The following is a 26857-nucleotide window of genomic DNA, read 5'->3' as shown; positions in this document are numbered from 1 at the left end:
TACAGAAGAGATCCTTGTTTTGTATTTCTAAAACACACCAAGGTAAAGCAGTAGACACAGTTCCACAGTAAAACTTTTGATCAGAGGTAGTAGCACTCAAGTATCTTCCATATTAAATCAACAGCAATAACAAAAACAACTTCATGGAAGTTTGGGCATTTCTGATATGGTAGAGTGAGAACATTTTGTTCTGCAGTTTTTGAGTTTAAGTTTCTTGATGGCATTCCTTTCCTGTTTTGATTAAGTTTGCTTTTAGGGTGGTATTTCAAGAGCCCTCGTTGGTCGGTTAGTTTTGGCAATTTTTTCATCCCTGGTAGAGTTTGGCTGAAGTTTCTAAATTTACAGATTCACAGAGTGTTTTCCACTTCTTTCTGCGCTTGAATTTTTCTTTTCAGGGCAAGTGGTGTCAGTAGCATTTTCCAGATGAAAGAAGAGCCAGATATTTCAAAGAGAGTTTGAACCTTTTTGTTTCTGGCTCTGCAGCCAAATATCCAGAAGTTGCAAGCTATCCATCATTCTTTTACAAAAAGGTAATCTATAAAGAATCAGAAATTCCAAAGGGATTTGGATGGGCCCAGAAATGTCTTTACAGATGAGATTAGAAATACAAGAGTTACAAATTCAGTGCTTGTAATACTTTTGTAAAAGAGAATTACACTTTAACTCAGCATAATAGCTTTGCTTTACTGGATCTCATAAGACATCTGAATTTTTTCACTGAACTCCTGAAGAATTCACATCAGCAATCTACACATATGAATAATAAACTCTTATAATATTTGCTGCAACAACTAATTGTTTATTAAGTCTAATTATTCTGCATACCTTATTTGTTTAAATGCAATAAAAATAATAAGCCAAGTAAAATTACAGAGGATAAGCATTTAGCATTAAAAACAAACACTGTCTGACTTCACAAGACTAACTATAGAAAAAGACCTATACTAGGCCCTTAATTTCTTTAAAGAAAATTTGGAGTTGAAAGTGGGTTAAGATATATCCTATTTTGACTTCAAATGCATTTTATACGTGGTTTGAAATCCCTTTAACTGACTCTCCTGCACGCTTACAGACTGCTTTGTCCAGGACTGAAAGGGCTGCCTTTTGGGAGTGCGTGGGTCTGTCAGGATTTAGGGACCAGTACTTTGCTATCTAGAATCATGAAAGACACAGCATCTCTGGGTTTTGGCCCAAAGGCCAGAAAATGATCACATTATCATAATGTGGTCAGTGTCACAACTCCAAGAACAAATTAGCTGCCCATCCTGTCTGTTTTGTCTTATCTCTGATGAAAAATATCCAATTAAAGTGTTCTAAAAACCTTTCTACAATCAAGTTCCTATGCTCCACTGTCTTTATAAAGAGTTTTTGAGTACTAATGGAAATCTCCTTGCTCTACATTTTGTTTTGATCGTTATAGGTATGACATGACAATTTCATCATCCTAGCCTTCATGGAAAGCTGCTACACACACTGATAATTTTATTTAGTCCGTGGAGGAAAAACTGTGAGAAGGTGAAGCAAATTTTCTCCTCAACAATTTGATTTTCTAAATCTCTGATGATAGCTTTGTGGACTTTAGGTATTTCTCTTTCCTGTGGATCTCAAAATAGACAGTGTGCTTCAGGCACCAGTAATCTCCAGGAATGTCTTCAGGGTTTGAGTATCACAGTAGTGGAAAGGATGTTCCTGCAGTGCTTACGGTAGAAATTGAGCCAGCAATGTGTCCTTGCTGCAGAGAAAGTCAGTGGTGTCCTAGGCTGTGCTAGTGAAAGAACTGCCTGCAGATCAGGGGGGTAATTCCTTACCCTCTGCTGAGCACTGGGGAGGCTGCCTGTGTACTGTGTCAGTACTGGGGTGCTCAGGACAAAAGAGATGTGAACATACTGGAGAGGGTCCAGTGAAGGGCCATGAAGATGATTAAGAGACTGGAGCACTTCTTCTATTAGAAAACGACTATTTAGCTACTGAAGAGAAATCTTAGGGGCATCATATCAACACACAAAAACGTCTAAAAGGAGACTGCAAAGAGGACAGAGCCAGGCTCCTCCCAGGGGTGCCCAGTGACAGGACCAGAGGCAGCAGGCATAAACTGAAGAGCAGGACTACCCCTCTGAACATCAGAAAACACTTTTTTACTGTGAGGAGGCCCAAGCACTGGAACGGGTTGCCCAGAGGTGGTGTGGAGCTGTTCAGGAGCTGTCTGGGCATGGCTTGGGTAGCTGGCTCCCAGTGGCTGCAGTTGAGCAGGGGGTTGGACAGGGTGACCTCCAGAGGTGCCCCCCACCCCCAGATGTCATTCTATGATAACTATCTTGATATGCTTCATGGGGAATTACTATAAAATAAACCAAATTTGATCTTTGCCTGAATATGACAGAATCTTCATTGCAATTTGCATCAGCTGTTACTGGACAGTGACCACTGTGTAGCAATATTGCAAAAGGGGGACTTTACAGCAGATGCTGCTGCTTTGAGATCTCTTAAATATATCTGCTGACTGTAATTGCCATTGCTAAAGTGCTGAAGAAGCTTGTCCATGCTTTAAATTTCTTCTACGTCAGTTTATTCATGCAAGAGGTGAAAATCTCCATACTGCAGCTCCAAATCCCAAGAGCTGAGCAAGCTTTTAAACTCTTTTTCTATATTCCATTACCTAGTTCACCTTAAGTAGACAAATTCTTACAGAGTTTAAACTTCAATCTCTTTCCCTATAAACAAAGAACCACAAGCCCTTACTGACTCTATGACATTAATAATGTATAAAGATGTAGATGGACATCTACCATGTGAGTGGAAGACATGCTCTCAGCTTTACAGGGCATTTCCCCATCAAAATATGCATAATAAAGTGCATAAGGAGCAAAGAAAAACAGAAGAAACATTTCTCTACAATGGCCAGACTATAAACTATGGCTATATGGCTATATTAAATACCTGTAAATGCAACAAAAATGTTATTGTAAGAAGTTACATTTTTCTCAAGGGCCTTTAACTTTTAAAATGCATCTGTCATCATAAAGAGAGTCACAAAGAAGCTAGAGGGTTTAGCAGATGGTCACTGTCCCTGTATGGATGACTCTAAGCACAGATGCCTTTTAGTGCCTGGGTAGTGGCAGATGAAGATATGGCTTTTCCTGCTGGATATATCAAGTGAACAACAGAGATCTGCAGACATGAAACCACACCGATCTTCCACGTGTACACAACTAGTTTGTCCTTTGTGGAAAGTGATTTACTCTACTATGTGGGTCAGTCCCTGGCTTTTGAGCTATTAGGAGGCTTTCAAAGCAACCAAAGCAGCTTCCCTCTGGAAGCTACAGCATTGCAAGGCTGTGAAAACTGAGGCTGCCTGGAGGAGAAGATGAGCCACTAGGCATTTGCAGTCTTGACTGTGGTGCATTAATTGAGACAAGACCTATTTCATCTGCAAAGGAAAGCTGTGCAAGTCCTGTCTTCTGGATTAGCTTCTCCTTTACTACCCAATTTTCCAAGGTGTATGAGATGCTTCTTTCTGTACACAAAGATTTTGGCATTCAGCTTATAGAATCAGGAAAGTTGTCTGTCTTAGAAACAGTTAATACTAACAGGGTGAATTATTAAAAGTATGATATTTTTGTCTCAGGACACAGGATGACCTCCCACACTCATTCCTATCTCATGATGAAATGGGATGATTCTTATTCTCTGCTGATTTGAGCACCTCTGTCTCAAACAGAGCTTTTAAATCTAAAATTAATCCAAAAATTTTGAATCTTAGAGCAAAATACAGAAAAACTTCATCTGGTTTAGTAATTATGATACTCTCCAAAATTAAAATTAACATATTTTTTGCTTAAAAAAAACAAACAAAAAACAAACAAACAAAAAACGAGGGGGAAGGAAAAAGCTTTTGCCTTTTTCCTCAAGCTCTTCCAATTCCTGGATGCAGCTTACTCTTCAGACTCCCCAGGGATGTGGTCACATCACCAAGCCTTACAGAGTTCAAGAAGTGTTTGGACAATGCTCTCAGGCACAGGATGTGACTTCTGGGGTATCCTGTGCAGAGCCTGGAGTTGGACTCAATGATCCTGATGGGTCCCTTCCAACTCAGGATACTCTGTGATTCTTTCTCCATTCCTCTCTACAGTATTTACATATAGAACAATATCATTTCTTTAACAGCATATTCTGCAGCATGAGAAATTATTGTAAATCATGTACTACTTTCACAGTTTTTTGAAGAACAAAAAACTAGTTTTCAATATTTTGGTTAATTTTTTTTAAAATCCACAAAACCATTACCATCATGAACCAATACATTTTGGTAAGATTTACAACAACTAATGTTGCTGTTGGCATTCTCAGATTGAGTTACATTATTGTCGAGTAGTTTGAGCATTATTCAAAGCCTCACTTATCTCTTAGAATATTAAATATTGACTTTTATTTGCTTAGCATTGACAAAAGAGTCTGATTAAAAATACTTAACCTTTCATAGCCATCTAGAACCATTATTTTATTCCATTAAATAACTCTGTGAAGTCTCTCTTTGCTTTGCTGTGTATGTCATTAAACACACCAATAACCAAAAGCACTTTTGGGCTATCACTGAAGACCACAAAGTCTCCTACAGATACACTGCAGTGTTCTAATAGTGTCAGTAAGTTCCCCCCCATTTCTCCATTCTCAATGGAGATAAATCAGGTTTCTTACTTCAAAGTTTCCTACAGAGAACATAATCAATCAACTCCAGAACCTGGCATGTCTCGATATAAAACCTACTGCTTTCATTAGAACAGGAATCCACTGGGTAAATAGCATTAAAAAACTACTTAGAGAGAATTCTAACCTCAGGGATTCATAATTTGAATAACAATCAGGACACTTGAAAATGCCTTTGGTAAATAGAGTAGAAATACAAAAAAGAATCCTGGAATGGGCAACAAAAGCTTTTGCTTATTTGTAATCTTAAAAAGAAGAAGAAATCTTCAGCATCACATCTAAAATGCCTTCTATATTAGATTGTAGGTCTTCCCCAGCTTGCCATTTCTTCCTGTACAGATGTTCTTTCTGTAGATGTACAACAAATATTGCTGTCCAAGGGGCTTCAATGTCCTCTACTTGAGTTTTCCCATCCACCAATATAAATGAAGCAGTGCACACCAAAATTAGCAGATACCACTCATCAATATACATTCATGTGTGCAAAAGTGCAGATTTCACTATTTTGACACTATTAATATTATTCTATTATTAAGAAAAAGTGCAGCAAGTAAATGTTAAAGCACTGACCTATCCTTCTTTGCCTTTGAAAATAAAACCTTAAAGATTTTAACGTCTCTTAAATTAATTTTTTCTTTCAAATTTGAAAGTACATACAAAAAATTTCCCTCTTCAGCTTTCAGAGGCAAAAGTCTGAGCTTTGAAATTTTAACTGTTTCAGAATTTTCTGAACAATATTAAATAGCATTCACCTGGTACGTGTCCTTGTCTTATAATAATGGTTCCAGCTTCACGGATAAAGGACACACACACAAAACCAAAAAACTAAACATGCTGAAATATCATCAGTAAACAAGTATAAAATGTTGGAAACAAAATGTAGGCATTGGAAAAGTTTTTTAGAAAACCAAGCGTAATATTCCCTCACTGAGACTGCATTAAGGGCTGTAGGGTGAGTTAGACCATGTCATACCAGGGTCAGAACAGTCCACAAAGTCACTGATATATGCACCTCTCCTGTACAATTACTATCAAATAAAACAACACCAAAACACTTGATTAATAACTTCCAGTTACACTTACTTCAGTTGTTCTCCAACATATCAATCACACTTTTATATTAAACACATAAATACCAATTTTCATATAAAGCCTTAGCATACAGATTCTAAAATACTGACTTCTTTTTTTTAACTGCGGTATTGATCATCAAGGTCTTTCAAAGACCTAAAAAAAAAGGAAATAGCAAAGTAATTGGAAAAATTCACTTATGTTGTCTTAAGACATGTCAAACATGCCAGGCATCCTTTTAGAAATGTTTACAAAGCAGGAAATTTTCCCATGTAGTGGGTGCCCCAAACCACAGAGGATAGGATAGGATGGTAATAAATCTCTTATGGTTTTTTTTTAAATTATTTTAAATTTGAATAATAATCTTTAACATTTTAAAGAGTGTTCTATATGGCACACCGGTTTTGCCATGCATCATAGCATTGATTTTGCTACAGTGGATATTTATTTCTTAACTACTTTGGACACAGTTTTATGGGGCTGTGGCTTAATTTACAAAATATCAGAAAGATGTTTGTCAACACTTCACAAGGTCAAGAGCCTGAGGTATTATTAATATTTTTTGATGGGACTTTAGGTATGGTTTTATTTGAAAATATTGCTTGTTTGGAGAGTAGTGCAATGATTTTTCTTTTAACTTCCAATAAATTATAGCTTGGAGGTGTGTTTTACTAGACAAATACAGAAATGTTCTGGTCTTCTTGGAGTTACTTGTTAAAAAATCCATGTTTTTATTACAAAAGGGCTCTTTGAAATTTAAGAAATATTAATAAATATTTGGTAGAACAGAACACTGATTAATCTGCCAATTCTGTGAACTGACATGAAAAAACCAGTCAGCAAAACTTTGGAACAGCGAGCATTAGGAAGTGGTATCCAGTTGAACAGTCACCTTCATGATAAGTGAGACAGCTGATGCTGCAGCCTCTTAAAGGAGGTGATATTTGTCAATATTTGCCAAATGCTATAGGCCTAAGTCTCATGCTTACAGAAAAGGTTTATCCTATTCATTTAACTCAACAAAAACCTATTAATTCTAAAAAGGCTGTTTATTTTGTATCCACTAAGATATTGGGATCAAAACTTCTTTGTTCTTTAATAAAAGAGGATTACTCTATTTACACAAATGTATTAAAACTTAGAGTGCAGAAAAGTATCTTGTCCTTCTGTCGCTGTTGTCCTGCTTACTTGTGAGAAAAAACTTGATGATGTTGTAGAAAATGTCTTTGAACTAGTCTGAAAGTCTAAAAAAATTCCATAATCAGATATAAATCTCCCTTCTTGAATATTCATTGTTCTGTTATCAAAAAACTGTTTTCATGCATCCTTAATTATCTCATTTTACACTTGTTCTCTCCCTTTACCCTCTGCAGAATGTAAAATAACAGCAAAGACTCAAACCAAATTGCTGCTTTAATATGAGAAATAGGCACAGTTCTCTTAAAGTACTGGCATATTTTAGTACTCTAGTATTTATGTCTAATAATATGTACTGAAGGGTCAAATTTCCCCAGAGTATACACACTGCCAGTGTTCAATACTGTCATCTGCCCTTCTTTCACACCAGAGCAAAGGCTGCCAAGCGCAGCTCCCTCAAGACTGGGAAGCTGGTATCAGATAGATTAGCACTCTCATACTCCAGGCAGGAATGACAGCTCCAAGTGAAATAGCCTAAAACATGAGAGATATCAATAATGTTCCACACTCCAAGCAAATGCTCTTTCTCCTTCTAAATTATATTTGCATAAATACAATGGTTATGTATATGGGGCAGCAGCATTACTGGATTAATTATTTATCAGCAGAAATCTATTTTCCTTACCTGCTTGCAGTCTTGCTGGCTTCTTTGCTTGGAGCAACTATTCAGTGTAAATACTTCAGCTTTTCAAAATGTGTGTTCTGAAACAAGGGGAATATGCAAACCTTGGGCCCTGCAAATATGTGGGCTTCATCCCACTTCCCCACAGACACTAAACATATTTTAATTATAAAAGTTTCTGCAGTAGTGATAGGGAAGTATCTGAGAAACAAATTTTTGGTTTCTTCAGACAAAGGTCCTGAGGTACATCTTAATCTGTAAAACAGATTCTTTACAAAATACAATAATGTGCAGGTTGTGAAATACTTAATGTTTGAATGCTTTGTACTACACAAATAAAAACTCAACCAACATCAATTCCCGAGTTTCAGCTTTTATACAGTAGCTGATTTTTTACCTGCTATGTCCACTACACAGTCTGACATGTGTTGAACTTTCTGGTGTGATTTATTTTCTTTCTACTGCTTCAAGAATACAGGAAAAAGTAGAAAGAATTTGTTGTGATCTGTCCAGGCAGACCTCTACACCTGACCACATCTCCTGTACATGAAGGAGCCTTTATATATATTCAGGGTCAACCAGATGGGCAGACTAAGCAAAGCTGGGGACTGAATGGGTAAAATAAGAAATAAATCTCATTGAGTAGACAACATTCAACAATATTTTGTGTCTGGCAAAAATGGGTAGAAATGTTATTATTTCACAGGATAAAAAGTAACTTCTGAAATAACCTAACACAGAAGAAATCATATGCTTTGCAGAGATGAGTCCTGACTGTGCATGTTTTAAACTGTCAAAAAAGCAAACAATCCCATGGTCACATTGTCCAGTTGAAGGAGTATACCCAGGCTTCTGAGACATTTCTCTGAAGAGAACTAGAAGTAAAGAGACTGACATAGGCAAGGCTGGTATGGGCTAAATGGAAAGTCCTCCCATGAACCCATGAAAATAGAGGGAAAAAAAGGCAGAAACAAGTGGTTAGTTTTCCCTTTAAAAAAAAAAATTACTTCAGGGTCTTTCAGTGACCATTTAAACTGTCCTATATGTCAACAAGCAAAGCAGAAAAAAAGGTAGTAAATAATTAGGTAACACAATTTATTGAGATACAATCTTTTCCAGGTTGGTCAAATCTAGAGCTGATAGCCAGTAACAAATAGGTGGCATTTGATGGGCTGCTGCATTCAGCTGAGAAGTACTCTCCAACAACAGAACAAGATAAAGCCTGAGGCAAATGTAGAACGAGTGATCAGAGATATAAGGAGATTGCAAAAAGATCTTTCAGTTTTCACATTAAATAACCAAGGGCAAGGATGCTGTATAAGCTACAAAATCACAAACCATTTGAAAGCAGAAAGAAACCCTCCACTTCTTACAGCACAGGCATGGGGAAATATCCAAAGATATTTTCAGATAGCAGTTTAAAATGAAAAAAAAAAAGGAATACTCTTTTTTATCCAACATATTAACAGAATTTTGGAACTCACTGCCAAAGGATGCTAAGGAGGACAAAAGTATAAATTATTTTAAAATTAAGTTAGATAATTTCATAGGATATAGGTCTACTGGTGGTTACTAAACCTACAATCTGGCTGAACACAGTCTCAGGGTTAGAATGTCCCTAAGGCATTGATTACCAGGATCCAGCTGGTTTTAGGAAAGACCACTTGCATTGGGCCCAGCTTGGATTCTTTCTGTACCGATATTCCACTTTCTTTACCACTACTCCAGAACCAAGGCAGAATACTGAGAAGCAGGGAAAACTCTTCCTTTTGGCTTAATATGACTCATTTTATCTTCTTGATATCAGAGCTACTTCTTTATATTCTTGGTATCAGGGCTACACTTCATTTGTACTCTCACTGTGGAGAATAACGAGATAAGGTTAACCAGGTTATCTGTAAAATAATCACTGGCTTTGAGTAACAGAGTTCTTCCAACATGAAACAGCCTAAACTGAACATTGCCCAGGGCACTCCTGTCAGTGTATCTAGTAAAAAGAAAAGCAGTACAAAAAGTTATTATTTGAATGAAAGAAAAATATTTCAAAACATATTTATGTATGCACTTTAAATGAGAACAGTTAATCCAATGGGATTATTAATTTGCTTCAAGGGTAAGCAGCTGGAGAGAAGAGGAGCAAAGCAAAGCAATGAAAAACAAAATGCATCAAGGAAAACTGTGGCGTACGTGTTGCTATGTGTACATTATTTAAAATGTGCATTTATAATTTAAACCATCATAATCATCTGCAACATTCTAGCCTAGAAAACATTTTTACAAAAGGCAATTCCACACATGCAGGTGTGTGCAATCATGATTGCCACACACCCAATTTCCCCACCTCTTGGTTAATGTTGTTGATAGGTGTTGCCACACAAGAGAGAGCACACGAGAGCAGTACGTGCTTCAGCAGGGGTCCATGCTCCATCAGGGCACCCACTCCAGAAGAAGATGAAACTGGGATGGTGTGGATCCTCTGGTGTCCAATCAGACATGAATTATGACCGAAACTTCTTCTGTAGTCAGGGATTCACAGCAGCCCTCACCAGCTTTGTCTGATGTCCAAGGGAGTAGGTCCCCCACAGCCATAATGAAACTCTATTACAAAATCAGCCACCCAGTAGGCAGAAATTCTTTGGAAACCAGGTTTAATTAGTTGCAGAATAAATTAATTATTTAATTAGTTCAGTAAAAGGGCTTGATTCTGAAGTGTTATGACGTTTGGCAGACATAATGAAAATTCATTAACCTGTTGCAATATGCTTGAATCATTGGGGTGGAAATACATTGATACTGAGATATTGATATTGATATATATTTGATACTTTTATTCAGTGTTGTTTCCAAGCTATTAGAAAAAATTACCAAAATATGAAAACAAAATCAACAGTTTCTAGCCTGGATCCACTAAACAATGCAACTGAATTAATCTTCTCATTATGCAATATTCTCTAGTTGTAGCTCAAATTTCAGACAAGAAAAAGTTATGAAGCACCCTATAATTTTATTTTATTGATCTTACACCAATATACAATTTCTGTTCTTGATTTTCAGTTCTGGAGTGAAATATAAGAATTGAATGAAGACCAAGAAAAAAACCATAATGAATCCAAGTTTTCAACACCAAATTTTAAGGAGTTCTCAAGTCATAAAAAGCAGAAGTTTGGACACCTACTCTGTTTTTCAAATACCCTGCATCAAATCTTCCTCAGTTTATGCACCCAGAGAGTTCCAAGAACACCCACTGGTTAAAGCAAACAGAGGGTTAGAAATCTTTAAGTGCTGCAGTTTGGTATGCAAGAAATTAGATTTTATGACCACTACAGAAGTTGTGGCTCTGATCAGACTAGATCAACGAACTAGATCAAGTTGATCCTGCTACAAGAAAGGCAAATGATCTACTAGTCCTGTGAACACTCGAGTAGTTTCTTGCATGTACAGGAGTCCACTAGTGGACAATACGGAATGGCCATTTGTCTTCATTTCAACACTCCCGGAAGGGAATGCTAGAAACTTGTTTAAAGTCAGATCACACAATTTGCAAATGCTCACGCATTTGCATTAATGTCATTACATCTGTATTAATGATCCTTGTACTGAGCTCTGTACTTTACAATTGACCAATTGACCTCTTTGATGACAGCAGCCACCTCTGAAAGCATTTGGAGATATGTCCACCATTCTCTTATCAGTACTTTCCCACAATTAATTAAATTTACTCTCAAAATTTTGTGTTTTATTTCTTCTCCTAATGTATTTGACGTTAACATTTGTGAGTAACTGACCGGATGAGAACTTATAAAGATCTATATAGAATAAAACATATTTTAAGCTACACAACTGTCAACTATGCGCTCATGGCCTAAATACAACATCCATACAAATTACGCAGTTGTATAGATTCCCGACTTTATGAATTTTTAAAAAATGGATTAGATATCCATCAGAAGTTTACAGTGTTTTAAGAGTGCTTTGCATCACGGTGATGTATTGATTTAAAATATAAATCCACATTAATCTGAAGTAATTGACTATCTACATTAATAATAATGTTCAATTTTCATGAGAGAAGAGAGTGGTTCTTGTGCCAAGACAAATTAAATTTATTACTTGCAACTACTGAGAGAGAGATGAAAATCATTATTAAAAAGTCTAAAGAGGCTTTTGACAGAATATCTGTTAAAGTTGTTCTGGGTAACTCTGGAAGAAAAATCCATTTATTAAAAAATTTACAAGAAAATGAGAACATAAAAGCGCACTTTGATTTGTGTAACAACCTAATTCACTTCTAATGTATTATCAAGATACTTCTTGACTTCTTGATCAATGTAACTCTCTACTATGTGTTCTCCTCTGTATTTTTTGTAAAATACACCAGAGCTGTCAAAATCCTGACCTAAAATTTCAAAAGCTTTCAGCTGTCAGAAGACTAATGGTCATTTGTATGCATAGAAACTCATGGGATTTGTTTTAACTTTTTTTTCCTTTTGTTTTCTTTATTCTTATCTTTACAGTTTGACCTCCACAAAGAAAATTGTATGATATTGAATAGGTTATATTTGAATAACAGAGTGCCGAATCCATCATGCCAGGATTTCACACTGTTAATTAAATGTGGCTGCAATTTATCAAAGTGTTATTAGGTGCTCTGCTGAATGGGAACTGAAAGTCTTATTATTTAAGCGAATTTACTTACAGCCCTAATTTTTAGTTCATATATGTGTAAAATTCAACATGAGTAAATTATTCATGGAAAAGTTGGATACTCCATGCTTTTTTATTATGTTTCAAAATATGCTTTCAAACTCCATCCATAAAACAGCATCTGGTTATTATTATATGAAGGACATGTGTCTATTTTCTATTGAAAAGAAAATTTTGGACAGTATGCTGGCATTGTGTGGGACCATTTATGCCAATGACACTCATGATTATATTTTGAAAATGATAAGCCAGTATAAAGTCAATATAAACTTGAGGAATTTGAGTGTCAGTTAATTAAACTCAAGAATAAACTCTTTTACCTCTTTTCTTCCAAGAAAAGAGTACAGTACTGCTTTTTAAAACCAAGTAATTACATCACATCATTAGAGACACCAGCCACATTTGGGGTTTAATTTTCTTTACCAGAACTGATGAAGTCTTGAGTCATTGTTTGAGCACCCAAATATCCTGGCATTGGTACAAGACTCTTTTAATGGGCTCCCCAAAACAGTCAGGAGAAAAACAGCTCTGCAAGAACATTTTAACCAACTGACTTCTTCTACTTCGTGTATTTCTATGCTTCTATTTTAAAACTGAGTGTCTCAAACTGTTGCTTACTGAACAGCATTTCTGCATGAAATCTCTGGTGCTTCAAAGAGTTTTCAGGACAACACAGCTAGGTTTATGCTTCACTGCACAGAGATCTAAGTTTATTGGCATAGCTAAGAAAACATGGGAATAACTAGCCATAATTAGGAGTCAAATCCTCTATAAGTGCCAGTGGGGAAAGAGACCTGAGAAAAAATCATTAGCAAATCATAAGGAAAAAAAAGATGATTGTTCAGAACTAGTTTTCTGAAGTCAGCTTTGGAAGCTGCTCTGTACAGCTAGGTCACTGTAGAATGCCATTTGTAATTTTTAGTTTACATGCTGAAATATCATCTGTGATGTTAAAAAAGTGATCTGGGAACTCAAAGCTGTGAAGAATATTTACAGATAATAAAGTAATTGTTAACAGAGAAAACTGTACCTGGCTGAAACCTCAAAGAGAAACAGCAGGTATTGGAAAGTAAAGCCTATTATAAATTATATTTTTCAGTCTACAGGGATCCTTTGTGGCTCTGAGAAATTATTCTTCATGTTGCATTTTTCTTCCCATTATTTCATGTCATTGTCAAACAAGGAGCAATGGAAAAGATGCTTCCAGCAACCACTGCTTTGTAAGGTGTGCCAGGAACTGAGAGAAAGATCACATGTACATCTTCTGGAAGGATTCAACATGCAGACCACAGTGGAGTCGTACCTAAACAGTATTCCACTGTGCCTATAATGACTACTCTGAAGCCCACCAGAATCAAAGACAATTTGTTATTGACTTAATGCATTTTGGATTAAGCCTCAAATAATTCCACTGCATGCATATCCTAGTGTCCAATGGTAGACCCAAAGAAGCAGAGGGACCCATCAAAAACATTGTATCTAAAGCTGGTGAATAGATTTTTACCATAACACTGTGACTGAGAAACAATGAAGATTAAGGAGATGTATCTTTTTAGGATCTGCTGCTATATCAGTTAAAGTTAATATCCTGGGTACAGTAAAGAAAGTTGTATTGGGACATGGGAAAAAATTGCAAGGGAAAAAGGGGGGTGGGGGGGGAGGAAGGTACAGAAGCAATTAATATTTAGCTGAAGGATGTAAGACACTTTCCTGGTTACTACTTCTCCCTTTGTATATCACTGTGAGTCTGGGCTAGGGGTTGTGTGGCTTTCACAATCATCTGTAATTCATCTATTTGGACAGTTACATGTAAATCCCAATAAAATTTGGATGCAAATTCCTTTATGGTGCTTGTAACAATTAGCTTGTTCTGATTTATAAGACCCTCATTCAGGAGTGGCGTTATCTGAGGTAGGGATGGCTGGCTGGGACACTGGGTGGCAGATAAGTTGTTCCCAGTCCATAGTTAGTGTATCCTTGCTGTCTGTGTGAGTTACAGCTCAACTGTTGCCTTTCAGACTGTTAGGATTTGGGCTCATACTATCACAGTTAAGGTGGATCTAAAATCTGATATGTTGTAACAGAGGATGGGTGAATAAAGAATCAAAAGAATCAAAAGCAATAGTGAATGGCAAAGTTTTATGTCTCCTGTTAAAAGGTTACCCATTAAAATCATCATTGCACCTTTCTACTGATATACTCTGGGGAGTTGTTTAATGCAGCATTTGAGAATACAATAAAGGATATTGTATCCTTTAGAAGAATATTAATATATCAAACCTCAAAACACTCTTGTGGAAACTCACTTTATGATCAAACCAAAAAACCGAAAATCTGATTCAAGAGAGATCAGATTTATGCACCACTTTTGTCTTAGCTCCATCATGTCTTTGACGCCAGTGATGCCTCACTTGCCCTCTAGGCAGTTTCTCTGATACCAACTGAATCTTTAACAAGGGAAACACTGACTGAAAATTATTCCAGAGCTGCAAGTATTTTTTTTTCAAGGTATTTTTGTCTGTACTTCTGTTGCTTCAGAACTGGAAAAAAAAAATAAAAAAATTTGAAGGATCTGAGATGCAACATGAGCTACAGGCTGGTGGAGCCAAAATCAGCTTCCTAATGAGGAGTCTGGCACTGAGGATGAGCACTGAAACCTCCAGCCATGGCACTATTAACACTGGTGGTGATGAACTGAAGCCTGGGGTACCAGCCTTGCCAATTCTGCCAATGTCTGGCTGACAGAGAGGGACTGTGAACTGCAAGCCAACTTTACAGCAGTCTCATATTCAAGGCATGGCCAAGTCATCAAAATTGTGGGCAGGAACCTGTGCCTCAGATATCCTCTGGGAAGTCTCCATAAGAAGGCATCTTCCTGATATGCGGATGTCTTGGTTTGGAAGTGAGCATCTTGCTCTTTTCCTAAAATAACACTTCAAAGCTAAGAGCTTAAATTTATCCCTAAGCCCTGTACTTATAAATCCTGATGCTTTGAGTAACTTTACTCTCCCAAATCAGAGATGAAATTAATATATATCTAAAAATCATAACTGTGTTTCCAAACAAAGTTGGGATCAAAAGAAAGGATAATAAATCAAAACCTAGTTTCTTTTCAATCCTTTCCCACTTGTCAACTCAATATGCTTAGTATCTGTGGCAGAGGATGATTCTCCCTAATTTTACATAATTTCAATTTGGTTCCATTTTGTTTCACATAATGAAAGCACCATGTAGACCTAACTCACTAAATAATTCTAATATTGCCAATTTTTAAAATATCCTCAAATTCTAAATCTTGCCTTCACTTTAGCACTTAGTTTCATTCCAAGGTAACATTTCTTTCTATGTTGCACTGAGATCACAAAAATGAAAAACTCAGTAAGGTATTCAAGCTTGTATAAGGTATACAAGCTTGAAAGTAAGAATTAGAAGAGAATATCCAAACTTTTATAAGCAGCCAGAAACCAGTCCAAAGTGCAAAACTCTAGCACAGGCTACCATGGATACTGGAATTAGAAGAGCACCAAACTCCAGAAACTTCACCCACACACCTGTGGAATGGCAGAAACCACCAAAATTTCTGCAAATACATTTATGGCTGACATGAAAGACCTCTCACATGTGCAAACATTCTGGGGGTGCCTTTTAGGACTCCTCTGGACGTGAGTTTCTATTTGTAAGGAGTGGCATAAGGTAATTTCGTCCTTAACGCTATTAATAGCCAAAAAGCTATTACTGGAGGAACACTGGTGACAGCCATAATGCTGTCTAATAAGAATTGCGTTGACAGCTTTTTTTTTTTTTTTTTTTTTTTTTTTTTTTTTTTTTTTTTTTTTTTTTTGGTAAATCGTCTCTAGCGTGATTGTTTTGCGTTCTCCTCCGCCCGTTATCTCCTCCCCCCGGCCGGCCCGACGGCACTCGGGACTTGTCTCGGTGCCGGTGCCGGTGCCGGTACCGCTGGCGCGGGGCGGGCGGGCGGGCGCGGGGCGGGGAGATCGCGGTCCGGCCTCTCCCGGCGCCGGCGGCCGAAGTTTTAGCGGCGGCTGCTGGGGCGGAGGGGAAGCGGCCGGGGGCAGCGGGGGGGTGCCGGCCATGCCCGCCCCGCGCCCCGCGGCCCCTCGCGGCCGCAGCGCAGCCCCCGCCGTGGAGCCCCGTGGCGGCTGCGGGGCGCGGGGAGCGCGGCGCTGAGCGGCTCCGCGGGTGCGATGTCCTCGCTGGTGAAGGAGGACCTGGCGAAGAGGCTCTTCGGGCCCCGGCGGCAGAGGCTGCACGAGTTCATCGAGGTGGAGGGCGCGGGCGCCCAGCGCTATTACCTGTGCGCCGCAGGTACGGGGCAGCGCCGGGCGGGCCGGGCTCCGCGGGGGGAGCGGGGCCGGGCTCAGCGCCCCGGGCCGGAGCGGGGCAGCGCCTCGTCCCGCCGTGTCCCGCCGCTCCCCGCACGGCACGGAGCCCGGCTCGCCGCTCCCGCAGCGCCAGAGCCCCCGGAACAGCGTTCTCTCCCGCTCGTGAGTCACAGCGGCTCCAGGTTTGGCACCCGCGCGGCGACACATCCGCACATCTGCCCGCAGCTGCGGGCAGCGCTCTGGCCGTGGCAGTGCCGTGAGCGCCCGAACGCCTCTGAAAAGGGCAAACCCTTACAATAGCTCTAGTCAGGTTTTCTACAGATTCTTTGCTAGATTCTACAGATTCTTTCCTAGATTTTTTCCTGCATTAACATTGCAGGGAACAATTGTAAATTTTGTGCACTATCCCTCGGCTTGGTCTAATGTCCCGCATATTGTCCCTATTCCACTTTGAACAACAGATTAGACTTGTGGTTTAAATAAATACACATTGGAGTTAGTAATTAGCACAAACTTTGAGAAGAATAAGATTGCTTTAAGTGGTAATTATCTGGCTACTTTTAAAATTTCTTTTCAAGTGAATCATCTATTTCATGGAGGTTTCAGAAAAGCTGGTTTGCGTAGGGCTTTTTAAATTATTATTTCAAACCACTGAAAAATACTAAAAAGATAAATGTCATCTGTAAGTAGTTTGGTTGAAGTGGATGATTCCTTCAGTCTGTTTCCTCTTCAGGTTCCAAATACATAGATAGAAATAATCTGTGTGCTTGAGACATAGATGGGGTTGGCATCCAGTATTCTATATTCATTATCTTTCTAAAAACCTGAAGTCCTTAGAGCACATGAGCTGTTTTACTGGTTATTGGAAACCCTGAGCCAGCTATGTTCCCTGTACTCCTTTAATTTTGGTAGAACAGGCTTTGTATGTTAGAACTATAAAAACAGTTTAAAGGAATTAATTCCTGCATGTTATAGGGCTTCTAAACATACAGAAATACCAATCTCATTCACAGTTTATGAAACTATCCGTAGAAGTATGATTAGTTCCATGTGGAGTTCTGTAAGCAGTTCACTGTTGTGAAACTTCCGAAAAGGAGAACTAACATCATGCACCTTTAAAATCTTTCCTAAAAACGTCTTTTTCAGATAGAGGAGAGCAAACCATTAAAAGAAAGCCTCTAATCAGATTTACTGATTGGAAGTCTCTAAAGACATAAAGGAAAACTCATGTAGAGTGTTTAGAGTAGGATCTCTCCACTATCCAATATTAAACCCTCTTAATATATTCAGGCATGGTTGAGTAAGTGGTGAGTAGAGTGGAAATCTGATTCTGAAAGATGGGTTGCATCCAGCTGCCAGCAACTACTGTGTTCTGCTGTGATTCTGTGGGAGCAAAACACGTTATCTAAAATCTTATCCCTGCAATGCAACCTCTGTGTGTTTCTGTTGATTTCAAATCACCATTAAAAAAATCTGTCAAACTATAGTCAAAACTTCCGAAGTCTGTGCCTTTGAAATGTGTGTTACAACAAAATCCTGGTGTGGGTAACTGAACAATCTTCTTTTGGTGCCATTTGGCCAACACTATTTCCTTTCCTTTTCACAACAGCAAATCCCAGTTCTTGCAAGAAAGTGATAGTATCCTTTCACAAGACAGTTTATAAACCCTGGAAGAACATAGAGCTGAAATGCAACCCCATTCAGGAGTTTTCACAACCCAGTATTGGTATACCCAAGAAAGAATGGTGGGGATAACATTTTGTCCTACAGAGACGCTGGAAAAGGTGTTTAGTCCATGAAAGGCTTTAAGAAATACTTTGTCTCTCTCTCTTTGCCATAGCTGTGCCCACCTCAAGCAAAGCTTTTAGAGCTTAATAGAGTGACATGGTAGAGCTCTCTATGAAAAAAATTTTCTTTGACTCTTTTGACTGAGTGCAAGATCAAGCAGTACGTAAAATGCAGGAAAATGATTTTTCTTTCTTAAGTGAAAATAGCACACCCAAGTTTCACCGCTGGGTTCACTATGCATGACATGTGTGCTCTGTCCTTATGTCATAGGATTTCTGTTGTCAGAGGGGTGCAGCAGTGGCAGTGTGGGGACCTGGGGGCTCCTAGGACATCCCTTTGTATTTTTGAGAGGACTTGGGGTTTGGGCTTGCTTCCTTTAGTTTTAACTCTGAGGGACACAACACACTCCTTTACAAGCTAGCACACCAACAAACAAAATGGGTGAAACTGAAAGTATGAAGAGAACTTCCTAAGATAAATCTGCTAGATTTGCTTGCAAATGAAAACCATTGTATGTTCTCCATGGAAGATAACACAGTGGTGGTCTTTTGGTCAAAAATGATTGAGTAACTATGGTTGATAGAACCAGGGGAAATTTATTTGTATTCCCCAGGCAGGGAAACTATAGGTTGAGAGAAATTATGATCAATTTATATATTTTCCACCGTTTTTCTTTGCAATGGAAAGGAGTATCTCCAACATAAGTACTTTGTTGTTATTTAATAATAATTTTCTTATAAGCAGGTGAGAATAAGAGATGTTTTAACAGGAGCAAGGTAAAACTAATGAAGATTCAAAATGGGGTTTCAAAAATTCAGGCAGTATTTAGAAATAAAAGCATTTTGCTCCTGTGTTCCTAGCCTTGTGCTGTAAAGTTGAAATGCTCCTGCCAAATGTAGGTGACTTCTTGACCATAATTTGGGCTCCCAGATAGCTTGGGAATGTGGTCTGCCCTGCAGCCATCAGCAGCTGGATGTGCAGGAGATTGCTCCTGCTCTGGTACTTTTCACACTTATAATGGTCTGTTACAGAAACCCAGTCTCCTACTCAGCACTCAAACTAATCAATTAATAGTGGTAGTTATTGCAAAAAACCTCTTCATGCTCTTTTTTATCTCATTTCCTGCCTAAGTTGGAAAACAGTAATTTCTATAAATTTAGCACTGGACAACTGAAAACTTTAAGAAAAATTTTCAATGTTGATTTCATTTACATACTGTATAGGGAAATAAGAGTTTTGCTTTAAAAAAGTAATGCCTTCATAAGAGAACTTCCTTCACAGAGTGGAAAGTATAGCAGAAGTCATGTAAATACAGAATCTTGGTAGAGGTTTTGCAATTTCCTAACTGCAGCACCCTAAAAATCTCCCTCTTGAACTAAGAAGGATAATGCAGACTCAGTGCCAGAATGAGGATTTCATTGCAGTGCTAGTGAGTTCACATGAAAGGCTTTTGAACAGGGGAGTAAGGTAAATCCTAAATCTACTAAAATCTGATAGGTTTCATAGACTGACAACATGGCACCTTCTTACTACCTGGCCAAAATAAAGCTATCCAAGTCCAGTGTAACCCAATACACCCCTGCCTGTGATGGTTTACCTTTGGGAAGTACTTGCATATCTAAACTTTTTTTTTTTTTGCAGTGAATAAAAGTAAAGAAGTAGAAATATGTATGGTTAAACACTGGCGAGTGGACCGAGAGGAGAAATATGAAATAGTTGAGAAGTGGTTTTTGAAAGATCTGGAGATGATTGATGGAAAAGAAGCAGATGCAGTAAGTGTTACTTTCTGTATTATGTAAATAGAGAAAAATTTTCTTGTTTTGCAGTTTGGGATACAAGAATTAAAATGCAATTAAAATGCATTTATCTGAAAAATAAAATTAAGTTACCAAGGAATTTTGGCTTTATTGCATGTGAGAAGCTCCATGTCACATTTGCACTGTTGGAGGAGAAGAGGAAGGTGAGATTTTTTTGTTAGTTTATTATAATAGCCTTCATCTCTGGTTGAGACCTGAGGCAGAAGCTGGGTGTTTTTTAATTTGGTCATTGTGACTGCTAATAAAAGTTCTCCATCTGCAGCTTCCAGTGCAAACTACAGTTAATGTAATAGATTTTAGAGTGTATTTGAAAACAAAATTTCATTAAAATTTTTTATGGACACTTCTTCTGAAGTGTTGTGCTAAAATATTCTTCAGGAATGATTCATCCTCTTACAGCTGGGATGATCAAAATCTGTCTCATTTTTGATTAAAGAAAAGCCTAATTGAACCTCAAACTCATGGGGTAATTAACAGTGCTATAAATATTCATATTAGGTATTCATATCCATAGAATTTAAAAGAATTTATCTGCTGCTAGGATTAATTGTGTCAAAGAGCCGGAAAGCATAAAGACATACAACTCAGGCAGGAAGGGCAATCAATATTCTTCTCTCCCACAGACATAGACAGTTATAGTCCAAGGCAGGTGCTTTTCTGTGTTTTAGGCAACATAACAAATTGATTCAGTTCAAAACAAGACTGTACAATACCAATAAGTACAGTATACGCTTGAGAAAACTTAGAAATTTTTACTCAGAAAAAATTCCCAATGACAAAGAATTTCAGCTGCTACTTTTTAAAGTTTTAAAAGAACATTTAAGACGAATAGCAGAAGTATGTGAAGTCCTTTAGAGACCATCATACTGAGAAAAAGCTCTGTAGGTAGCTGGGCAGAGAACAACAGATTGCGATTCTAACACTGTAATGTGTATAGTAATTTCATTCTCTCTCAATTTTTTTTAGGATAATCCATATTTTGATATGCATTTCCACAAAGTCTACAATATGGAAGCATATAGTTGTGCATCAAAATATACCTTTGCTCGAACACTAAACAAACTGAATGCCATGTACCTTAAGAAGGACTTCAAGGTTGTGAACTTTGATGACACCTACCTAAATGATGATTCAATCTGGTCATCCAGCAATAGAGATTTCTTAGTAGTTATGAGGGTTTGCTTCTATGCTTCCAACCTTTTGTGTCTCTCCCTCTGTCGTTTCTCCTAAAGATGTATTTTCTAACATTAAGGTGACTGGTTGACTTTCACTGACCAGCATTTCATAAACCATCTGATAAAAAAGTTACTGGCTGATATGCAGTGTCTCCTTTTTAATTTTACATGTAAGTAAAAAGTGGAACATACTCTTTACATGAACAGTTGATAATTCATTTATACATATTAAGATGTCCTCATTCTAGCAAATATTTATACATACAAGAGACTGGAAAGTGCCAGTAATTATCATGGTCAGTGGTGGTTGCTTACGTAAGCAGAGTTCAGCAGTTGCTTATATGTTCATGGAGGTATAAATTATCTTTCATTAATAGCTTGAAATACTTTTGTAACGTTAAGAGCATTAACAGTTAGTTCATATCTTGGAAATAGAAAAAAAGGCAATCAGTTGAGTTCTGTATGAGAATGATGCACATTTCCATTTCCAGATGTGTTGAAACACAGAACTCCATTAAAGAGAGCACAGCTACATCCCTACAAGAATCCAGTTCTCATCCTGGTGAATAGGAGTACTGCATTCAGATACCATGGGACCAACTTTTCACCTATGCAGCTATATTATTTTTCCCACAGAATATTTAGTATTCCCTTTGGTCTTCACGTTATTTGTGATACTGTCTAGAAAACAAATGTTTTTAAGCAGCATTGCTTTATTTGTCAGACGTTTCAGAACTTCTGTAACATTAATATGTCCTTTCTTGCCCTTCCTTGCTTATGAACAGCTGTGGTTAGGGAACAGAAATTATCTCTAAACCAAAGGATAAGAAAATACTGTGTAAACAGTAGTTGTTGGTTACTAGAGTTACTTTATAGGTAAGTGATAGAGTTTTCAAAATAGAATGATGAGAATTATTTTCACCAGTTTTTAGCTAAGTGTAAGCATATTCAGTGCATTACTTAAAGGCACATTAGTACTTAGAGCTAAATTTACCATGGGATGGAATCTTCTTGAGGAGTTTAGAACAGCTCACAAAATGTAACAGCTGGACTTGTGATAGCAGTATACTGTGGCAGAAACAGAGGATAAGTGGCAGCTGTGTTGAGCAGAAGCTGAAAAGGAACAAGGTTAATGGTAAGAAGCATGGTCTTCCTGCCCAGTGTCTGTCAGCTGAGTGAGCTGGCTGTTCATCCCATAGTAAATAAAAAAATGCCAACGCAAAGTAAGCTCCATTCAGAGAAGCTTCTGATCTGAATGTCCTGCAGGAGAAAATTAGTTTTTCCTTTGGCAGCCAAGAGAGTCCAGGAAGGCAGGCTGTGGACTGAAGTGGGTATGGAGCTGGAGCTGAGTGATGCCAGCCCCCAGGAAATCAGAGGCTGGTTCATGTCCTGTCTCAGCACCTGCCATCTCTAACATGGGATAGCTGTGCAAGGCTACTCTGCTGTACTGTGGCTTGGACTTTGTCTTCCATGTGAAAAGAAAACATTTGTGTAAATGTACTTTGGATTCAAAATTGATACATCATCAAGTAAGTGAGAATATATTTGAAAACCTGTAAAATGTACAGCTTTCTACTTTTTCAGTGTTGTCCTATTGTGTGTATATATGAAAGCCCATGCCTTTGATTAGTTAATATTTGGATGTTAGATATTTATTCTCGGCATATATTGCAAATTACATTGGTTCTAACACAGACCTTAGTAATTATTACTGTACAGTAAGACAGCTGTCAGGGCAGTTTATGTGGGTAACACAAATCCTCTGGCACTTGTAAGGACTTGGGTCTTAAATTTGCCACCTAAATACTCTTAGAGAGAAGGAATGTAATTTTAGTGATTGTTTGCACAATACAGTTGTTCTTTTGAGAATGTCTTTGGGATAATCCAGTGCAAGTAGGTGTGTTGTGACATTTAATTATTAGCTACAAGAAGTATTTGCCCAACATCCAGGTTCCACAAAACCATCTTATATAGAAAGTATAATTCATGCTACTGCTATCTATGATACATCATCTTGTTTGAATTGTGTATTGATTGTTGAGGTCACAATGTTTTCCACAATATTTACAAATTCTTTGCTTAATAGGCACAAGGAAATGTTTTCTGGGTGGAAAAGCTTTCATCATTCATCTTGTAATTGTAATAAAAAACCTAGAACTCTAAAAATGAGCACTTCAGAGCATTCTTTTGAAATAAAGTAAATGTATACTGAATTCTTGCCCAGTAATTGTCTGTATCATTTTAGAAACTGATGATAGCTAAACAGTTACTATAACATTCAACCATATTTAATGGACTTTCATTGGTAGTTTATACATTTTTATTCTTGTATTATATAAACATGTAATGGGCTATATTGGAAGACACAAATCTGCATTTTATGTGGAAGAATATGCTATTAAAATCTCTGGCATTTCTTCTGTCTGATAATCTAGTATTTCAGAGATTCTTAACTAAGCAGTCAGACTGAACAAAAGGAATGGAAAAAACAGGGACGTTGTCCATGTCAATTATTTCAGTTACTATCAAAAGGAAGAGTAAAGAGTACTTTAAAAGATCTTTGTGGACCTAATCTAGACACTCCCTACTTTCACATAGTTCTCTGTAAGATGACAGCTACCAAGACTCTGTAATTGCCTGACTGTGCTATGGGAAGTCTGAGGGACACTATCACTTTGTGGTGAGCATAGCACAGCTGCTCCACAGGACACAGAGAATGTGCTAATTATGAATGGAAAAGACCTGACAGGCTAAATTACCCATCTTTCAGTTAATGTGGAATTATTTCCTACATCACATTTCCTGACCTTAGATAAATGGAATGTAGTTTGAAATAAAGTATCTGGGTATTCATCTAGTTCTCCTGGAAGAACTCTCAAAAACTGACTAGGAAGAAACTTACAGGAGAAAGGATTAACACAAATGCATCTGTAGCATTCCTATAAAGGTTTCAACTACATGATGGAATGATTACGTGAGATTGGGGATATAATGCAGATTTTCTTCAGCAGACAGGAGTAGCTATTAGCCAAGTCTGTTCCAAAGAGAAGAAAATACATGGCAGCCTGAAAATGAAGAAGAGCGATCATAAGCAAACAGAAATTTGTGCTCACATAACAGACAGAAAGGGAACAGAGGCTGGCATGAAAGACAGGTGATTTCTTTCTGTACATGTATATTTTAAACACTTAAACCAACATCAGAATTAAGCATACAGGGAAACCTATGACAATAGAATTTATTTAAATGTTATTTATTTACAGCAGAAATACTCCTCTCCTGCGAGTTTATTTTTCATGGCTAACTAATATTTTCTTGAATCCTAAATTAAGCAAATACAGATCAGTGCAGAATTTTAAAAAAAGTTTTGGAAGTGAAACAGAGCAGGGAGCATGTTCTGGACTGTGCCTTCTAGGTTATTTCTCATACTTCTCCTTGTTTTGGAGTCATACATACAGTAACATACATATACTAAGCTCTTTCAAAAACAAGCCTATATTGCTTTCCTTGCCATCTACCTATTGCCTAATGCTTTCAGTCACTTTCAGCATATAAATATTTTTCTAGTAAAGTGAGTGATTATATTATGTAATTTTTAATGTATATGTAATTTAAGAATTTTTTATTACTTAAAGTCAGTATTGGAAGATCAAACACCCTTTTTAAAGAATATCTGTGGCAAGCTGAAGTAGGAGGGGAGAGGATGGCACTGGCACTATGCATCTTGATAGATGATCTCACATCAGCTTTAATGTTTAAACCCATTTTAGCAGTAAAAAGTGCATTTTAGTGTGGTTTATTTTTTCTTTTAGCATAATTAACGCTAAAAGATAGGAAACTAGAGCATTCTGCCTAATAACTGCAGCTTTATGAAACATTTTCCAATATTTTATGGCGGCCTTGTCCAGTCTTTATAGAGCTAGAGAGAGACAGTTACATTTGGTGGCTGAATTGAGAAATTACCAAACTATACCTTCTATTTTAACCATGGCCCTCATGAATGATATATTATAGAATTACGCAGCATGTTGTTTTGTAAGTCAGAAAATAAAAGTAAATTCAGCAAGAATTAATTAGTCATGTTTAATCACAGAATGTTCTGGGAAGGGACATGCAAGGATTGTCAAATCCAGCTCTTAAATAAATTGCCCATATGGGGCTCAAACCTACAACGTTGGTGATATCAGCACCATGCTGTAATCAACTGAGCTCATCTCAATTAATGCTTTTGATCAAGTGGAAATATGATACAGGAATTACAGAAACACAGTTCTGCATGTTAGAAATCCATAGACTGGCAATTTAGAACAATTCCTTGGAAAGGATGTTTTCTCTTCTTTATTGTTCATGGCCTCAAAAATACATTTTATCAGCTACACACTAAAATTAATAAATCATATACAATTCAAGTAATCTGGAATGATTTCAGTCTGTCCTTAACTATGCACTCCATTACATTAGCAATGCTAAAAAACAGGGAAGTGTATTGATCATGTGGAGAACCTCTGCCACAGCAGAGGTAGTTCCAGTTTTCACAGAATTCATCAGTGACTACAAGTAGCTATAGCCAACTTGGACATCAGCTCTCATGGTTAGATGCCAAATCCTTAATCTAGTCCCGTCCTAATTTTCCCAAATGGGTTATCACTGACATCAAAGACTGTCAATTAATCCAGATTCTTCTACCTAGCCTCACTTCCAGCACTGCGTTCAGTTTTGGGCCCCTCCCTTTCAAAGGGAAATTGAGGTGCTGGAGTGTGTCCAGTGAAGGGCAGCAAGGCTCATGGGTGCTCCAGGAAACACGTCCTGTGAGGAACAGCTGAGGGAGCTGGGTTTGTTTATCCTGGAGAGGGCTCAGGAGGGACCTCACCACCCTCTGCAGCTCCCTGAAAGGCAGCTCGAGTCTCTCCTGCTGCACCTGCAGTGAGGGGACGAGAGGAGATGGCCTAAAGCTCAGACAGGGGAGATTCACATTAGATACTGGGATTTATTTTTCACTCTTAGTGCTGTAAGGCACTGGAATAGGTTACTGGGGGTGGTGGAGTCACCATCCCTGGAGGTGGTCAAAAGGTGTCTGGATCTGGTACTGGGTGATAAGGTCTGATGGTTTAGGGGTCTCAGTGATTGTGCTGGGTGGATGGTTGGACTTGATGATCTCAGAGGTCTCTTCCAACCTTGCTGATTCTGTGAAGTGACGTTAGTCCTGATGCTGTGGCCAAATGGAATTACAGCATGCAGTCAGAGCTGGACATTGTAATTTGAAATTGACTGTCCGACGCTATAATGCACTGTATGCATCTTTCAACACCAGCTTGACCTGCATTTCCTTTGTGGGCTCATTTGTCCCCTAACAGGCCTAAACCCCTCAGCGCCTCTGCCGTGACGTCACTGGAGAACGCTGACGTCACCTTTGGGGCGGCCGCTCTGCCGCGCTCC

The 26857-nt window shown here is 38.0% G+C and overlaps 1 protein-coding gene and 1 long non-coding RNA gene across 4 annotated transcripts; one reads left to right on the top strand and one right to left on the bottom strand.

Moving 5' to 3' along the window:
• The first annotated feature begins 16283 nt into the window (after positions 1-16283).
• EXOC1L (exocyst complex component 1 like) lies at positions 16284-23634 on the top strand. Of its 3 annotated transcripts, XM_064418118.1 has the most exons (4): positions 16284-16624; positions 20071-20201; positions 21213-21341; positions 21913-23634. In XM_064418118.1, the coding sequence occupies exons 1-4, from the start codon at positions 16504-16506 to the stop codon at positions 21919-21921; spliced, it is 390 nt and encodes a 129-aa protein (XP_064274188.1). In that variant the 5' UTR covers positions 16284-16503; the 3' UTR covers positions 21922-23634. The 3 variants fall into 3 exon arrangements, with proteins under 3 accessions (XP_064274188.1, XP_064274187.1, XP_064274189.1); XM_064418117.1 differs by having other exon boundaries at positions 16285-16624; positions 21213-23634; XM_064418119.1 differs by lacking the exon at positions 16284-16624 and adding an exon at positions 16632-16823 and having other exon boundaries at positions 21213-23634.
• Positions 22410-26818, bottom strand: LOC135299291 (uncharacterized). Its single transcript, XR_010361295.1, has 2 exons — positions 26118-26818; positions 22410-24486 (listed from the first exon to the last, which is right to left on the bottom strand). It is a non-coding gene; the product is annotated as an uncharacterized LOC135299291 (long non-coding RNA).
• Positions 26819-26857: the final 39 nt, after the last annotated feature.

The sequence above is a fragment of the Passer domesticus genome, chromosome 4 (assembly GCF_036417665.1).
Source record: "Passer domesticus isolate bPasDom1 chromosome 4, bPasDom1.hap1, whole genome shotgun sequence".
In the NCBI taxonomy this organism is placed as follows: domain Eukaryota; kingdom Metazoa; phylum Chordata; class Aves; order Passeriformes; family Passeridae; genus Passer; species Passer domesticus.
Note: the sequence above shows the minus strand (reverse complement) of the source record. Positions and strands in the feature narration are given on the sequence as shown.

What these genes read in the sequence shown, in the direction of transcription:
- EXOC1L (XM_064418117.1), top strand. Translation starts at nt 16,504, where the DNA reads ATGTCCTCGCTGGTGAAGGAGGACCTGGCGAAGAGGCTCTTCGGGCCC. An exon ending in CTATTACCTGTGCGCCGCAG is followed by an intron (nt 16,625 to 20,070) that starts GTACGGGGCAGC and finishes TTTTTTTTGCAG; the next exon opens with TGAATAAAAGTAAAGAAGTA. An exon ending in ATGGAAAAGAAGCAGATGCA is followed by an intron (nt 20,202 to 21,212) that starts GTAAGTGTTACT and finishes AATTTTTTTTAG; the next exon opens with GATAATCCATATTTTGATAT.